The sequence below is a fragment of the Lygodium microphyllum genome, chromosome 8 (genome assembly GCF_053477565.2).
Source record: "Lygodium microphyllum isolate KBCC chromosome 8, Lygodium_microphyllum_v1.1.10, whole genome shotgun sequence".
NCBI lineage: Eukaryota > Viridiplantae > Streptophyta > Polypodiopsida > Schizaeales > Lygodiaceae > Lygodium > Lygodium microphyllum.
The window spans coordinates 142,385,197-142,399,742 of NC_141142.1; the positions used below are offsets into that span (position 1 = coordinate 142,385,197).

At 40.1% G+C, this 14,546-nt stretch overlaps 1 protein-coding gene across 1 annotated transcript; it reads right to left on the reverse strand.

Moving 5' to 3' along the window:
• Positions 1–379: 379 nt before the first annotated feature.
• On the reverse strand, positions 380–2,853 carry LOC148032953 (large ribosomal subunit protein eL38z/eL38y-like). Its single transcript, XM_087684212.1, has 2 exons — positions 2,789–2,853; positions 380–536 (listed from the first exon to the last, which is right to left on the reverse strand). Exons 1-2 carry the CDS (start codon positions 2,851–2,853, stop codon positions 395–397), a joined length of 207 nt encoding a protein of 68 aa, XP_087540338.1. The 3' UTR covers positions 380–394.
• Between the last annotated feature and the right edge of the window lie 11,693 nt (positions 2,854–14,546).

Sequence of the window (14,546 nt, forward strand, 5' to 3'; positions counted from 1 at the left end):
TTTATAAAAAAGAACAAAAAACGATCTTGTGTGCTTGAAGGAGAATGATCTTGGTGAAAAGGCATGTTGATGCATGTGAATGAGCCTTAGAGGAAGTTTTGATCATTGAAGGTTAAAAGTGTTGCTTCATAGTATTGAGGGTCCGAATAATTAAACGAATGAAAGAATTGTAGAACAGGATAATGTTGCCGTTGCCCATGTGTAGGATGAAGAGGTGTGTGGATGACGATAAAACAGCACTAGTGGTTGCTGTCGTGCTACAGATCTTCTTGCAATCAAGCGGTTGGATTAATAGTAAACCTCAACATCTTGATCCTATTTCTTTAGAAGAATGATACCCATGACAAACGGTCTGTCTAGGATTATTCTTGCACTAAAATGTTTTCCCAGGCCTTTACACATCTTGAACAATCAAGCCTGTAGGAAGAGATTGCTTCAGCTTGTCGGCCTTCTCCGTATCAAACACACAGAGTGTGTACAAGTACTTCTTGCGCCTCACTTTGAACTTGACCACATCCTTCCTGCGCTTGATCTTGCCATTGATGCGAGCCAGAGAAATGGGAGTTGATAGTGCAGATTGGAGGGATCAAAGCTGTGGTGACTGGGGCACTCACGCTCTCTCTAACTCTCTACTCTGTGTCTCTGAGCACTAGTGACCATGATGAGGCTGCGCTAGTGATTAAAAGGGTCGTCCGAAGTAGTAATATAGAATTATATGCGGTGACTTAAGTGCTACGTGCTGGGTAATGGCCGCATCATTGTATTTCTAAGCCTGTCAAATTCAGCGCACAGGAAACCTTCTATATAAGCATTGTTGTGCGCGCTCCCACTACATCCGTACTCGTAGCTATTTTCAAGGGCTTGCAAGATCTATCTGTAAGGCGTTACCCAATCCTTATTGAAACCTTCACTAACATTCCCATCAAAGCAGGTCCATCCTCTTCCTCTAAGAACGCAGCTCGTAAAGATTCAAGTTTTCCATGGCCAAAATGCAACTGCAACCCATTCTCTTCCAGGCTCCATAGCCACCTCTTTTCCTGACTAGTGCACCAAATGAAGAGCACCCTGCCACGACACCATGAGAACCACGAACCGGCTAGGTAGAGGCTGCAAATACATTGCTGGCCATGAAAACCTACAAGAAAACTCTCCTTCTTCTCACCAAGAACCATGCTCTCCAAACACACAAGAGGAAGGCACACAAGAAATTGAGAGAAATTCTTCCATCCTCACCCTCTTCCTCTTCCTCACTCTCCATAAGATCTTGCAAAGGAGCACAAGAGAGGGAAGCAAGAACAAGAAAGATGAGAATTGTGCCAAAAATGATAGAGGGAGAAATGAACCGTGAGAGGAGAAGATAAAGGAAGAGAGAGGGTGTAACCACCTCAACCTCCCACCTCCCAAAATCCCATAGCTACAACCACCTCCTTTTCCTTTCTTGAATTATAAAATTCAAATTTTCATACATGGACTAAGGTCTAAGGACCTTTCAATTTTTGAAATGAGACAAAATGGTTTGACCTTTCCTTTTCCTAGTAATATTTTAATATGTGACTTAAGGACCCACATTGTTACATTGCTTCATAAATGATTTTTGACAAAAATTACATTTGCAATGGATCATTTTACAAAAGATGTTTCCATGTGAGCACATTTTGGTGCCTTTATTTGCACATATTTGTCGGTCATCAATCTTGAGACTAATCAAAGAAGAACATGCCAACTTAACAGCGTGGCCAATGCCCAATTGATTTTATGCATGAGAAGCACATACCAAGCTTGCAGCTGCCCATGGCTGCTGGGAATGATGTGTTAGATATGATCAATACCCCACCCTCATTAGGTGCCACCAATGATCCATGGTGCTCAAAGTTGTAAGGCCCCCATTATGAGGAGAAGCCAAATGTGAGCCCGGACATTGGTTGAGTCTTGACTTGTATATCAGATGAGGTCTATGTGACCAGATGGCAAAAAGGTGACCCTTGTGGGTCTAATCTTTGGGTTAGACGAAGTGGTTAAGCTGGTAGCAACTCGAGGTGCATTGCATCGAGTTACGAGGTAAGGGAGTTAAAAGGGGCCCCCATTTCGAGGTTTGGTGGCCGTAGAAGTGGCCCCTGGCTGGGGGGTCCTAGGGGGGCTAGCAGCCCCCCTAGCGGGGGTCCGGGGGCAGTGCCCTGGTCCGATGGTAAAGGGAATATTCCCTGGCCGACTAATAGAGGCTCATATAGTAGGTCAGTCAGGCCAACCTAACAGCCTTCATAAGCTATAAAAGCTAAACCCCTTCACAGCCATCCATTATTTATCTTTCACCCAATCAGAGTTGTTGTTCCAGCTAGCCTTAAGCTCTTCACCTATCTTCTGTCTAGATCGCCATCTAAGCTTCACACAGTGGAAGCGCATGGGTGGACAGAGCCATCTTTGTATCAGTTGTTTGGAGCTAAAGAATTTACTGATTCTCCTCTTATCTGTTGTGTACTCTCTATCTCTTTCTCAGATTCTGTTCGCTGCACCGTGTAATCTTTTACATGGTGCACCCTCCATGTCATCTTCTCTAACAACCAACCAGGACTTACTGAACATCAAGAAGTTACACACCGAGACATTCAGCCGTGACACCTTCATATTATCCTCAAGCTCCTGCAGAACTTATAAATATAGGGCAGAAGCAAGCAACGTTGCAGGCATTGCATAATCTTATAACATCAAAACGTTATCGAGCATGGCAATTTCCAATCTCTCCGATCTTCTTTCTCAAGAGAAGAGGGGAGATGAGCTACGTAGTCTATTGACAGATCTGTGGCCTTTCTTTTTGCTGATTCCCAAGGCCAAAACTTCCGAAATTGTCAGGGGCATAATTGATGCAGTGGCCAAGATTCCTAACACATCTGAACTTCAGCTGCTTTGGGGTAGATAGAAACCAGAAAACCCATCACATTGCGAATGGACACCAACCCTCCACCCTCACTCATAAGTAATGAGTGATCGAGAAGCAAGAGGCTATGTAAAGCCACTCAGATGAGCAGCTGCAGCTGCTAAGGCATCAGCACCCTGTTCTCTAAAGAGCATTTCTGCAATTGAACAAAAAACCACCTTCAAATCTGGGTGTACTTTGTTTAAGGCTTCATGAGCTTAATCACATGATGCTTTCAACACATCATCTGTAGTTGGAGCAGTAATGGACTCAAACTTGCAGCTAACATCTCGCTCAATATTCTTCACTATCCTCCTCTGAGTGTTAGAGTGCATCAAAATAGTTATGCTCTGATACCAAATGAAAAGAGAGGGGGAGAGATCTGCAATGGAAAGTGGATGGCATGGGATGTGGAGGCTCAAGCTCTCTTCATGTTCTTCTTCTTCTTCTTCTTCATTCTTTCTTCTCTGTTTCTCCAAAATTCCACTACCACATGTGGTATCCTCAAAATATAGATACCCCAAACTTAAGGATACTTTACATATGCTTCTATTTTGGATACATACATCCATAGGATATGACTTAGGATATGTCATATTTATCAACATTTTCAATACATTTGTGATGAAATACACAAAGAATTAATATCAAGGAACTTGGATCCTTAGACTTTTTTTTATACACAATTTGGAAAGAAAATCCAAGACATCTTTATTATTTATACTTTTTCATAGGCAAAAATGGAAGTATGTAACGTAGAGCCTATTTTGATCAAGCTAGGAATGTTTGGTTACAATGGCTTTACCCATGGAATTGAGATACATAAAAAAATTTATAGATTGGAGGCTCAACAAACATGTTTAAGATTTTGTACTTCAAGGGAACGTCTTGAAAGCCATCTTTACAATAATTATGGTGGCACAAACACTCTAAAATAGCAACATGCTTAGGTGGGATAATGCAAAACACTTGGTTGTAAATAAAGTGGTTCTTATGAATCCATTCTTCACCTATATTGAGAGTAGAATTTAGGCATAATTCTTCTAAGATGAATAACTTCATGACTTTAAGGTTTTCCACCGACTTGATCCTTTTGGGATTATTTTGTAAATAAGAAACTTAATTGGAATTTATGAAGCAATAGACTCCTCTTCATGTCCATTGCCACTCCTAATACAATGGGGAAGGATTATACATATAGTCTGAGAGTCTCATGAAGCAATCCCACCAATCAAAGTTAGAAGAATGCATTGCAAAGGTAGACATCGCTCTAAAAAAATATCCCATTTTTTGTTAAACAACAAATCATTTTTACACTCAAAATTTTTCCTTACACAAGGTTACAAACAAATCTTCATTTGGATTAGTTTGATTTTGCTTTAATACCACATGTAATGTGCCTATCAAATGGTCACTTGATGGCATGATTCAATTCTCCATTCTAGGCAATGCCATCATGAACTCCCTTGGAATGTTGCAGACTCTGCAACCTAAGATCGCTTGAGTCTACCTAATAGGGGAAGATTTTCCTAATTCCCATGAGGATTGACTTGAATCTAAGGCCATTAAAATTGTACTATGGTCACCTAATGATTTGCCTAATGTTGCTTACGGGCAATTGCTTACACAACTCATCCTAAACCAAAGCAGGCCAATGTTGCACTTGGTTCAAAGAGAGTGAAAAACAAGGGAGAGCTAATGCATCAACCCCTTTGTCCATGAGGCAAAGTCTAACCCCGGCCCCTAAAACGACACGAAGTTGTGCTCTAGAATTTTCCCTAGGATGGTGAGCCCTTCCTAATCTATTGATCTAACATTTGTGGAAAACATCCCAACTTACTTAGACCACCCTGCCGTAGGATGGGTCTGAGGACTCTTCCTTGTCACTTCCCTTGTGAAATGGAGCCTCTTAGCTACCTTATTACCTAGCACAGTTGATGCAACATACAAAAACAACTTTCTTGATTAATTCCATTAGCACAAGGTTCATTTACATAATCTTAGCAACATAGACACAAAGATAAGTTGAAAACAATCTTTCAATTGAATATAATTCTTTATTCCAATTGAGAAATATAGCTTAATAACATCAATATATCTATCTAAGATAGGACTCACTCAAAGCCATTACCACCAATTTCTTGCCGTTAGCTAGCGTCAAGGCCTTTCAAGAAGCCATCCAAGCTCACAAGGGGTTAAACTAGTCTTTGACGTGCAAGGGATTTATGGCTAGAGCCCCCCTAGCACTCTTGCCATCTCATAGCTAACTACACTCTCTGCAAAGAGACCTCTCGCTCACAAAGCCAATCCTAGTATTCAAACTAGGAAACATAGTCCTTTGGTGAAAGCTCCCACAACTAGACTTGAGGGAGGCTTAATGCATCTTTGAATTTATCTTGATTTTTAAATACAAGTCCTAAATTAGTATATGTTCAAGCACAAATAGTCTTGTTAATGCACCATCCCCTATGTGTCAAATAGTCTTTGGCTGCAATTTATAATAGTTGGGATTTATTCTAGAAAATATCATTCCTATATCAGGTTCCGCTTGATTATTCGGTCTCAAGATGAGATAAGAAGGGTTATTCTAACCCCTTTACCTTTCAATTGTATCCATGTAATCAATTCTAGGGTCATAAGATTGAGTAATCTTTCAGCAAGTTTAATTTTCTCATTTAAGGATTCGTAATACCTTTAATTCAAAGAGTTGGGTTTGTTTCTATCAAACCCCTTTTTGTTATGATCAATTTGATCATACCTTGAAAATTCTAATTGACTCACAACCTTATAGATCTCTAAAGTTACTTCCTCAAGTGGGATAGAAAAAGAAACAAAGTCACTAACTCCCTCTATATAGTTTTCTTGCCTAGTTTCTTGGTCTTAACCCGTTAGGAAATCTCAAAAGAACTAAGTCCCTTAGGGTGGTTTCAAAAGAACTAGTGTCATTCAATAGCACCTTCAATAGATATCATAGAATCTATAAATCATATTAATTTCTACTCTATTTGAAATAATCCATTTCTTGTAATAGAAAACTTAAATAGAATAAGGACAAAGGTTACCTTCCTAGACTTCGAATCCCAAACCTCCACGATCATGATCCCATAAATATATATCCTTCAAATTATGGGCATAATCCTTCTTTGATTCATCTTTCTTTCAATAGAAATCTAGATGTGGCCTAAACTACCCCATTGCATTTATTTAGACTTGGACATAATCTATTGGTACACGAAAAAGGAAAAAAATTATTCACTTATTATTGTCCATTATTTTTTTTGCATTTCTAATGCTTGCTATCTTAATCTAGCTCCACAAATCTAGCTATATTTATGGATTAAAGTATTACCACCTAGATCCGACCCCCATCATGGAGAAGTTGTTCCTTACGAATGGCCCTCTAAGGTGTCATAAAAATATGTAATATTTCCATGCAATTAAAAGTTAGTTGGTTAGTTTGAAAGTTAGTTAGTCAATTAATAAGTTATTAAGGTTACTAACTAAAGACTAACTAAGGTAAAAACTAACTAACTATTTTAAAAATTTAAGAGTCATAAATGTGATATTTAACCTTGGATTAACAAGGACCATAGCCACCCTCCATAGAATTTACAACATGAACAAGAGTTATGAGACATATTAATCACTAGTGTTCATATGTATAGTATGGATGGTCCAAAAATATTAGATTTTAGGCAAAACTAGCATAGTTTAGATATTTTAGATATTATCCTAAAAAGATATGGAGTTTTCTAGAACTGGATGCCATTTAAAAGAAAAGACGTGATGTTTTAGTTAGTTTTGGAGATTTTATAAAAAGAAAAAAATAAAGAGAGAGATTGGCAAAATTACATGTGCCGCGATCGTAGTCTATAGGAGGTAGTAGACAGCACTTCGAACAGGGAGAGAAAGAAGGAGTGATCTAAAAGATTTCTAACCAAATGTCGTGACTTGAGGTTTAACCCCCCTTTTGGAGCTAATGGAACCATCAAATTTATGAGTTAAGCATAAGATATTGCTGATTTTTCCAAGAGTCCCTCCACCAAGAACTCTTGTTCTCAACCACATCCCCTCTTCTCTAATTCATTATAAATATGAGGCATGAGGAGGCACAATGAGACCCTGAGAGACTATGAGAGAGAGAGAGAGAGAGAGAGAGAGAGAAAAGAAAAAAAGAAAGAAAGTTATATTAACGCCTTTTAAAGACCAAAACTGGCCTATGAGACAAAGTGTGATACAACTAATGAGGTCCAGCTATCCAAAATAAAAGTGCTGAATGAAAAGCTGAAAACTGGAAACTGAAAATACGGTGCTGTGAGTGTGATAAGTGTCGTATATGTGTATGTGCGTATGTAGCTCTAGTACTCCAGATAATGGCTACAAAAGGGGAACAAATGTCGGCTGTGATAGGGGAACAACTGTCGGCTGTGATAAAGTGGTGCGATGTGTATATGTAACAGATGCAGGGAGATATACTATCCTGGGATGTAGTAGCAATTGTCGAAGTTGCTAATAGCAGGTGATCCCTCCTGGATGCAGGATGTGGTACATCGGCGGTGGAGAAAGAGCAAACTGGAGATCTGAGATCCAATGTGTCGAGTGTTGTCGGATCTCAATCTGCTGTCGATGTAGATCAAGAATCCTCCGGATCTCCTGTCGGTGTGGCTGTGGGGTTCGAAACCCTCGGATCCTCGTGCGGCGTCGGGTACGCTGGTCCTCAGCCTGCTGTAGTGTGAGCCCGGAGGTCTGGTTGGAGGCTGGTATAGTAGCTCTCACTCTGTCTGTCTGAAAGAACTGTGTAATAGTCGTCTGGGTGGGCCCCTCTCTGACTGGGACCGGCTGTGTGCTCTGCTCTCTGACGTGCCATGCCTCTCCCAGAAAACGGCCAAATGATCTCTGATCCATATCAATCATACATCCCTGAAGTGAGCTGCTCAATGTGTATCTAGATCTCAACTCTGAGTATGCCGAGCATCTGAGAACAAAATGCTCCTCACTCTCCACCTCTGATCTGCAAAGGGGGCATATCCTCTCCTCCCGTGGGATGCCACTGGCTCTGCCACTCTCAATCATAAGTTGATGTGATGATACCCTGAGCTGTCCAATAAAAACTCTCAATCGATGTGCCATATAGATCTGCATATATCTCGGAATCTCTATGAATCCCTACTCTGATATGCTCAAGAACTGTGTATAATAATGTGCCATCTTCGATGGCAGTGGCTGTGTAGGGCTAACCCAGAGAAGGTTCTTCCTCCCTTTCCCCCTCCTTAGAGGGTGGCCACACACATTATCTCTTTTCCTTTTTCCCAAGCCGATTTTTTCCCAATTTCCCTCCTCTCGAGCAAGTGGCCGCCGCTGAAGTCTTTTGCAAGCCGTGTTTAAAAGAGAATAAGATCATGGCCCCCAAGTGAAAAATATTACACGCAAATGGCAATCCCTCAATAAGCAATAGAGCCTCGGGCAAGGGCATCACTACCAATCCAACCGCGATTCCGATCATTAAAAATGTATTTCTAAATTGATAGATGCTTGCTTTGATTCTCCCATGAGAGATACATTAGGCTCCATACTATGATGTACGAGAATAGGTCATGGGAAGGGATAGGTCTCTTCTCACATATTTGAAAGATGGAGTTTGCAAAGTGCATGTATCAAGGGAAGTTAATTGCTCTTAGTTGCATATGGCTTATTTGTTGATAGAGCAATCGGTCAGGGATTATGAATAGAAAATTTGTAAAAAGAATAACATTAGGAATTGTGCATAAAAGTATTAAGTAAATTTTGCATAGAATTGCTCTTTGATCCCAAGGGGGAGAGCAAATATGTGATGGAATTATTATTACATCTATTCTTGTATTGTTTGGAAAAAAATACAATTAGTTTTGTTGGTTGATTGAACAACACTCTAAATGCTTTTTACAATCAACTAATTGTTGCATTGTGATTTGGATAAATATTCCAAGTGCTTGTGTTAATGGTAAAAGCATGGCAAAGGTCAGTAAATAATGACAAGTAGCCATGGAAAATAAGAGAATGTTTCAGTAGAAGATGATATTAGGCTGATTGCCTTGATTATACTTGATTCTTATTTGGATTAATTAAGGAATGATATTTTGTACAGATGGATCATCTCCAAGATCGCATTGCCGTGGATTACTTTGAGAGGGCACTGCTCGATTCACGGGCTGAAGATCGAGTGGTAAAAAGGCTAACCACGGAAGTTATATCACACTCCTTAATCAATTGGGGTCATTGGAGCTCTAGACACCCCTTGCCTAGACCAGAAAGGAATTGTAGACTATCGTGAGCCTAACGTCTAGAGCATTGGAAGATCCTATTCTAGATAAAGGACATAAATTTTGGTGCCATATGATTTGGACCGAATACTTCTGTTGGACAAAAGGGATACATAATTTCTCCTATATGGGCAGGAGACAAAGATTAACTTGAAGATAAGTTAAGGAACTTGTTTGTCAAAAGGGTTGCTTGCTCTGTTTTTGTGTCGGTGATGTAAATTACGTGAACGAACCATGTTCCTTAAAGGTTTAATTAAGGAAGTTGATTTTAAACATTACACGTAAATGTGATAGAACCTAATTAGATAACTAAAGAATGCCTATTGAGGGATGCAGGTGGACAGAACCCTCGACGGGTCTATCCTACGGTAGGGTAGTCCTAGAGAACTGGAAGGCTTCTCACAAGGATTTATCGCCATTCGACTTTAGGTATTTTTAAGTTAGAACCCAATTCATGCCATTGGGACCGGAATGTCAAGATTGTGGGAGAGAAGGAAGGAGTCTCACTTGTAGCTTTCTCACTTGCACAATGGGGGAATACACACAAAGGTGGAGGCTGAAAACAGTTTTCCTCTTCTTAGTTGTGTAAGCCAAAAAGAACACTAGTATAGAGAAATAGAAGAACCCTATATATGGGTCTCAAACCAAACTCAAGTAACTAAGGTGGCATACTAACTGAGCCACAAACTAGAGTAGATAAGGATAGCTTTCATCTAGCTATTATTCATGGGCGGTGTACTAACCGCATCTACAGCTAACAAGTCAGTGACATAAATGCACAATGGTCACCCTGGCATATCACGAGTGGAGCTCGATATCTCAACACGGAATGGGACTATGCCCTACGAGCAGAGAGGTTGGCCAGCGCATCCCTCTCGTTTCCCATTCTCTTTGACCCAAGTGTGGTATGGATGTGCCTCGAATTGGGTATCTCTGCATAAAGTAGGATGTCCAAAACCCGACGCTGGAATGCTGTTAGGAGACCTTGGCCCTAGGAACCCAGATTTCAAGTCGATCCTAGTGGGTTCGGTCGTGAATGTTCCGTTGCGAGGTAGAGTTGAGAAACCTCAGGCGATAAACCCTGAACATTCCCTGGGTATGTCAAGCAAGCAACGCTTAGATTTGTTTCTCGATGTCCACTAAAACGTTCTCAGACAGCCGATAGGTGGGCACATTACAGTTGGTATTAGAGCTAAACTTCATAATGATGCATAATTGATTAATGTGTGGTTTGTAGGCATATCCTAAATAGAATAACCTAAGTGGTATGGCTTGATTGCCAAGCACCTTGTGCACCCATGAATGTTGACATGCAAGAGAAGAAATTCCTTCTGAAGCAACTTAAGGCACCCAAGTTTGATGAACCTCTGAACCATTGTATTGAAGCAATGCATCCAACAGACTTGCAAGATGCATTACTTCGAGCAAAGCCAATCATCCAAGAACTTAAATTGGGCAATTGTGACAAAGATTGTTCCCGATATCACGAGAAGAGATGCCACACATGCGGAGAGATAGGGCACATCCGTAGGAGATGTCCCTACCATCAATGCTTCCATTGGAATGTGCTAGGACACATCCAAGCCAATTACCCTAACTTAAGTTCGGAAGACATTGATCCTCCAAGAAAATGAAGCTACACAAGTGTAGTCTATGGATATATAGAGGAATCAGATGAAGACAAAGACCTAGAACCTACAACACCTCTTCAGGATGATTAGAAATCTTAGAAATTTTGTTGACATGAAACACAACTTGTATTGAAATAAACTTTACTCTTGTAACTACAGTTAACGTGAGTAATATGAGCTGCATCTATTTTGAGCCTAGAACTTGTAAATGATTAGAGATACTCTGGCAAGGAATGACAGTTATAACTTGCAATGAATTTTTCTTAAGTCATTCCTTCTCAACTAATATAGACTGGGTCTTACTAGAATGTCGAATATTGGAAGTATTCTTTAGTATTACAACCAAAGTTGATTGTCCATGGAGCTCAAACTTGAACTAAGAAGAGGACAATCTAGGAACATAGTTTCCGAGATAAAGGACCACTTTGATTTGCTAAAAGGATCCTAGGACAATTTGGTCTAAAGAAGAAACTCCTGCCAAGGACAACCAAGAACCTTGTGATCGCAAGTGATAAAGCTCTGTGTTGTTTCTATTGCGGTGCAGGGAGCTAGGTCATTTCAAAAGGGAATGTCTAAAGCACCCTAAACACCAATGAAATGAGTGCCACAACATTGGACATAACTACGTCAATTGTCCCAACAGAACTCGAAGAGAACTTGAGCTTACACAAAACAAAGTTGTACAAGCTCCGGTGATCTAGAATATACCAAGATACTTAGGAAAAACCTAGAAGATATTCATGAGATGTAACTACAATAAATTTTCTCTTGTAATCAAGGCTCGGATATATCAAATACAATAGATTTTTGTTTCAAAAGACCGCGTGCTTATGAGTGATCAAAGTAGCACAGCGAAAGAGTGATGTGCCCATAACCCGCAAGTTCCAAAATGATACCCCGGTTTCTCTCTAGATGAGGACATCTCGATTTCTCTAAGGGGAGGAGGATGTAACATTTCCATGCAATTAAAAGCTAGTTGCTTGGTTTGAAAGTTAGTTAGTCAGTTAATAAGTTATTAAGGTTACTAACTAAAGACTAACTAAGGTAAAAACTAACTAGCATTAATAACTAACAATTTTTATTTAATTAAAAATATTTTATTTAAAAAGTTGAGAGTTGTAAATTCAATATTTTTCTTAGATTAACAAGAACCATAGCCACCTTTCACAGAAGATATGACGTGAACAAGAGTTATGAGCCATATTAATCACTAGTGTTAATATGCATAGTATGGATGGTCCAAAAATATTAGATTTTGGGCAAAACTAGCATAGTCTAGATATTTTAGATATTATCCTAAAGAGATATGGAGATTTCTAGAACTGGATGTCATTTAAAATAAAAGACAAGTGGTGTTTTAGTTAGTTTTGGAGATTTTATAAAAATAAAAAAATAAAGAGAGAGATTAGTGAAATCACGCACACCACGATCGCAATCTACAGCCAATAGACAGCACTCCGAACAAGGAGACAAAGAATGAGTGATTTGAAAGATTTCTAAACAAGTGTCTTGGAGTTTTACCCCCCTTTTGAAGCCAATGGAACTATTAGATCTATGAGTTAAGCATCAGATCACTGATTTTTCCAAGAGTCCCTCCACCAAGAACTCTTATTCTCAACCACATTCCCTCTTCTCTAATTCATTATAAATATGAGGCATGGGGGGGGGGGCACAAGGAAGCACAAGGAGACCGAGAGAGAGAGAGAGAGAGAGAGAGAGAGAGAGAGAGAGAGAGAGAGAGAGAGAGAGAGAGAGAGAGAGAGAGAGAGAGAGAGAGAGAGAGAGAGAGAGAGAGAGAAGGTTCTTCCTCCCTTTCCCCCTCCTTAGAGGGTGGCCACACAAATTCTCTCTTTTCCTTTTCCCCAATACAATTTTTCCCAATTTTCCTCCTCTCGCCGCTGAAGTCTTGTGCGAGTTGTGTTTAAAAGAGAATAAGATCATGGCTCCCAAGCGGAAAATATTACGTGCAGGTGGCAATCCCTCAACAAGCAATAGAACCTCGGGCAAGGGCATCACTACCAATCCAACCACAATTCCGATTGTAAGAAATGTATTTCTAAATTGATAGATGCTTCCTTTGATTCTCCCATGAGATACATTAGGATCCATACTATGATGTACGAGAATAGGTCATGGGAAGGGATAGGTCTCTTCTCACATATTCGAAAGATAGAATTTTGCAAAGTGCATGTATAAAGGGAAGTTAATTGCACTTAGTTTCATATGGCTTATTTGTTGATAAAGCAATAGATCAGGGGTTATGAATAGCAAAATCGTAAAAAGAATAACATTAGAAATTGTGCATACAAGTATTAGGTAAATTTTGCATAGAATCGCTCTTTGATCCCAAGGGGGAGAGAATATGTGATGGAACTATTATGGCTTCTATTCTTGTATTGATTGGGAAAAAATACCATTAGTTTTGTTGGTTGATTGAACAACACCCTAAATGCTTTTTACAATCAACTGATTGTTGCATTGTGATTTGGATAAATATTCCAAGTGCTTGTGTTGGATGGTAGAAGCATAGCAAAGGTCAGTAATGACAAATAGCCATGGAAAATAAAGGAATGTTTCATTGGAAAATGATATTAAGCTGATTGCCTTGATTATGCTTGATTCTTAATTGGATTAATCAAGGAGGGATATTTTGCATGGTTGGATCATCTCCAAGTTTGCACCATAGATTACCCCGAGAGGACACTGCCACTACAAGGATATGAGGGTATAGCGACGGACATTTGCGATGAGAAATAGCAGCATCCCTATTTGTATCACTATTAGCATCGCATTTAGCGATTCAAATAGTGACAGTACTCAGACAAAAAAACGTGGGCTGAAGCTCGAGCGTGTTATTTTGACCACATTCACAAAAGAGAGAGCGAAAGGGAGAGCGAGAGGGAGAGCGAACATCTTGCATTTGAGAGGGAGAGAAAGAAGAGGAGGAGGTGTACGGAGGGCAAAGAGGAGCCGCCGTTGCAAAAAGGAGCCGCCAAACCCTTCTTTGAGCCTTTACGGTGAGTGCATTGTCTATTATTGCTTTGCTTTTGTGTTTTCTCTCTTTCTTTTACTTGTTTTTTGTATAATTCGTGTGTATTGAGAGAGGGAGAGGAAATGAGAGAGAAACAAAGGGAGAGGGAGAGGGAGAGGGAGGGATAGGGAGAGGGAGAGGGAGAGGGAGAGGGGGAGGGAGAGAAAATGATAGAGGGAGAGGGAGAGGGAGGGAGAGGGAGAGAGGGAAACATTAAACATAATAGAGAGAGAGAGAGAGAGAGAGAGAGAGAGAGAGAGAGAGAGAGAGAGGGAGGGAAAGAGAGGAAGAGAGGAAGAGAGAAAGAGAGGGGGAGAGAGAGGAAATGAGAGAGGGAGAGGAAGAGAGAAAAAACATTAAACATAATAGGGAAAGGAAGAGGGAGAGGGAGAGGGAGGGAGAGGAAAGAGAAGGAAACATTCAACATAATAGGGAAAGAGAGAGGGAGAGGAAGAGAGAAAAAACATTAAACATAATAGGAAAATAGAGAAAGGAAGGGAGAGGAAATGAGAGAGGGAGAGGAAGGAAAAAACATTAAAGAAAAGAGAGAAAGAGAGGGAGAGGGAGAGGGAGAGGGAGTGTCAAGATTGTGGGAGAGAAGGAAGGAGTCTCACTTGTAGCTTTCTTGCTTGCACAATGGGGGAATACACACAAGGGTGGAGGCTGAAAACAGT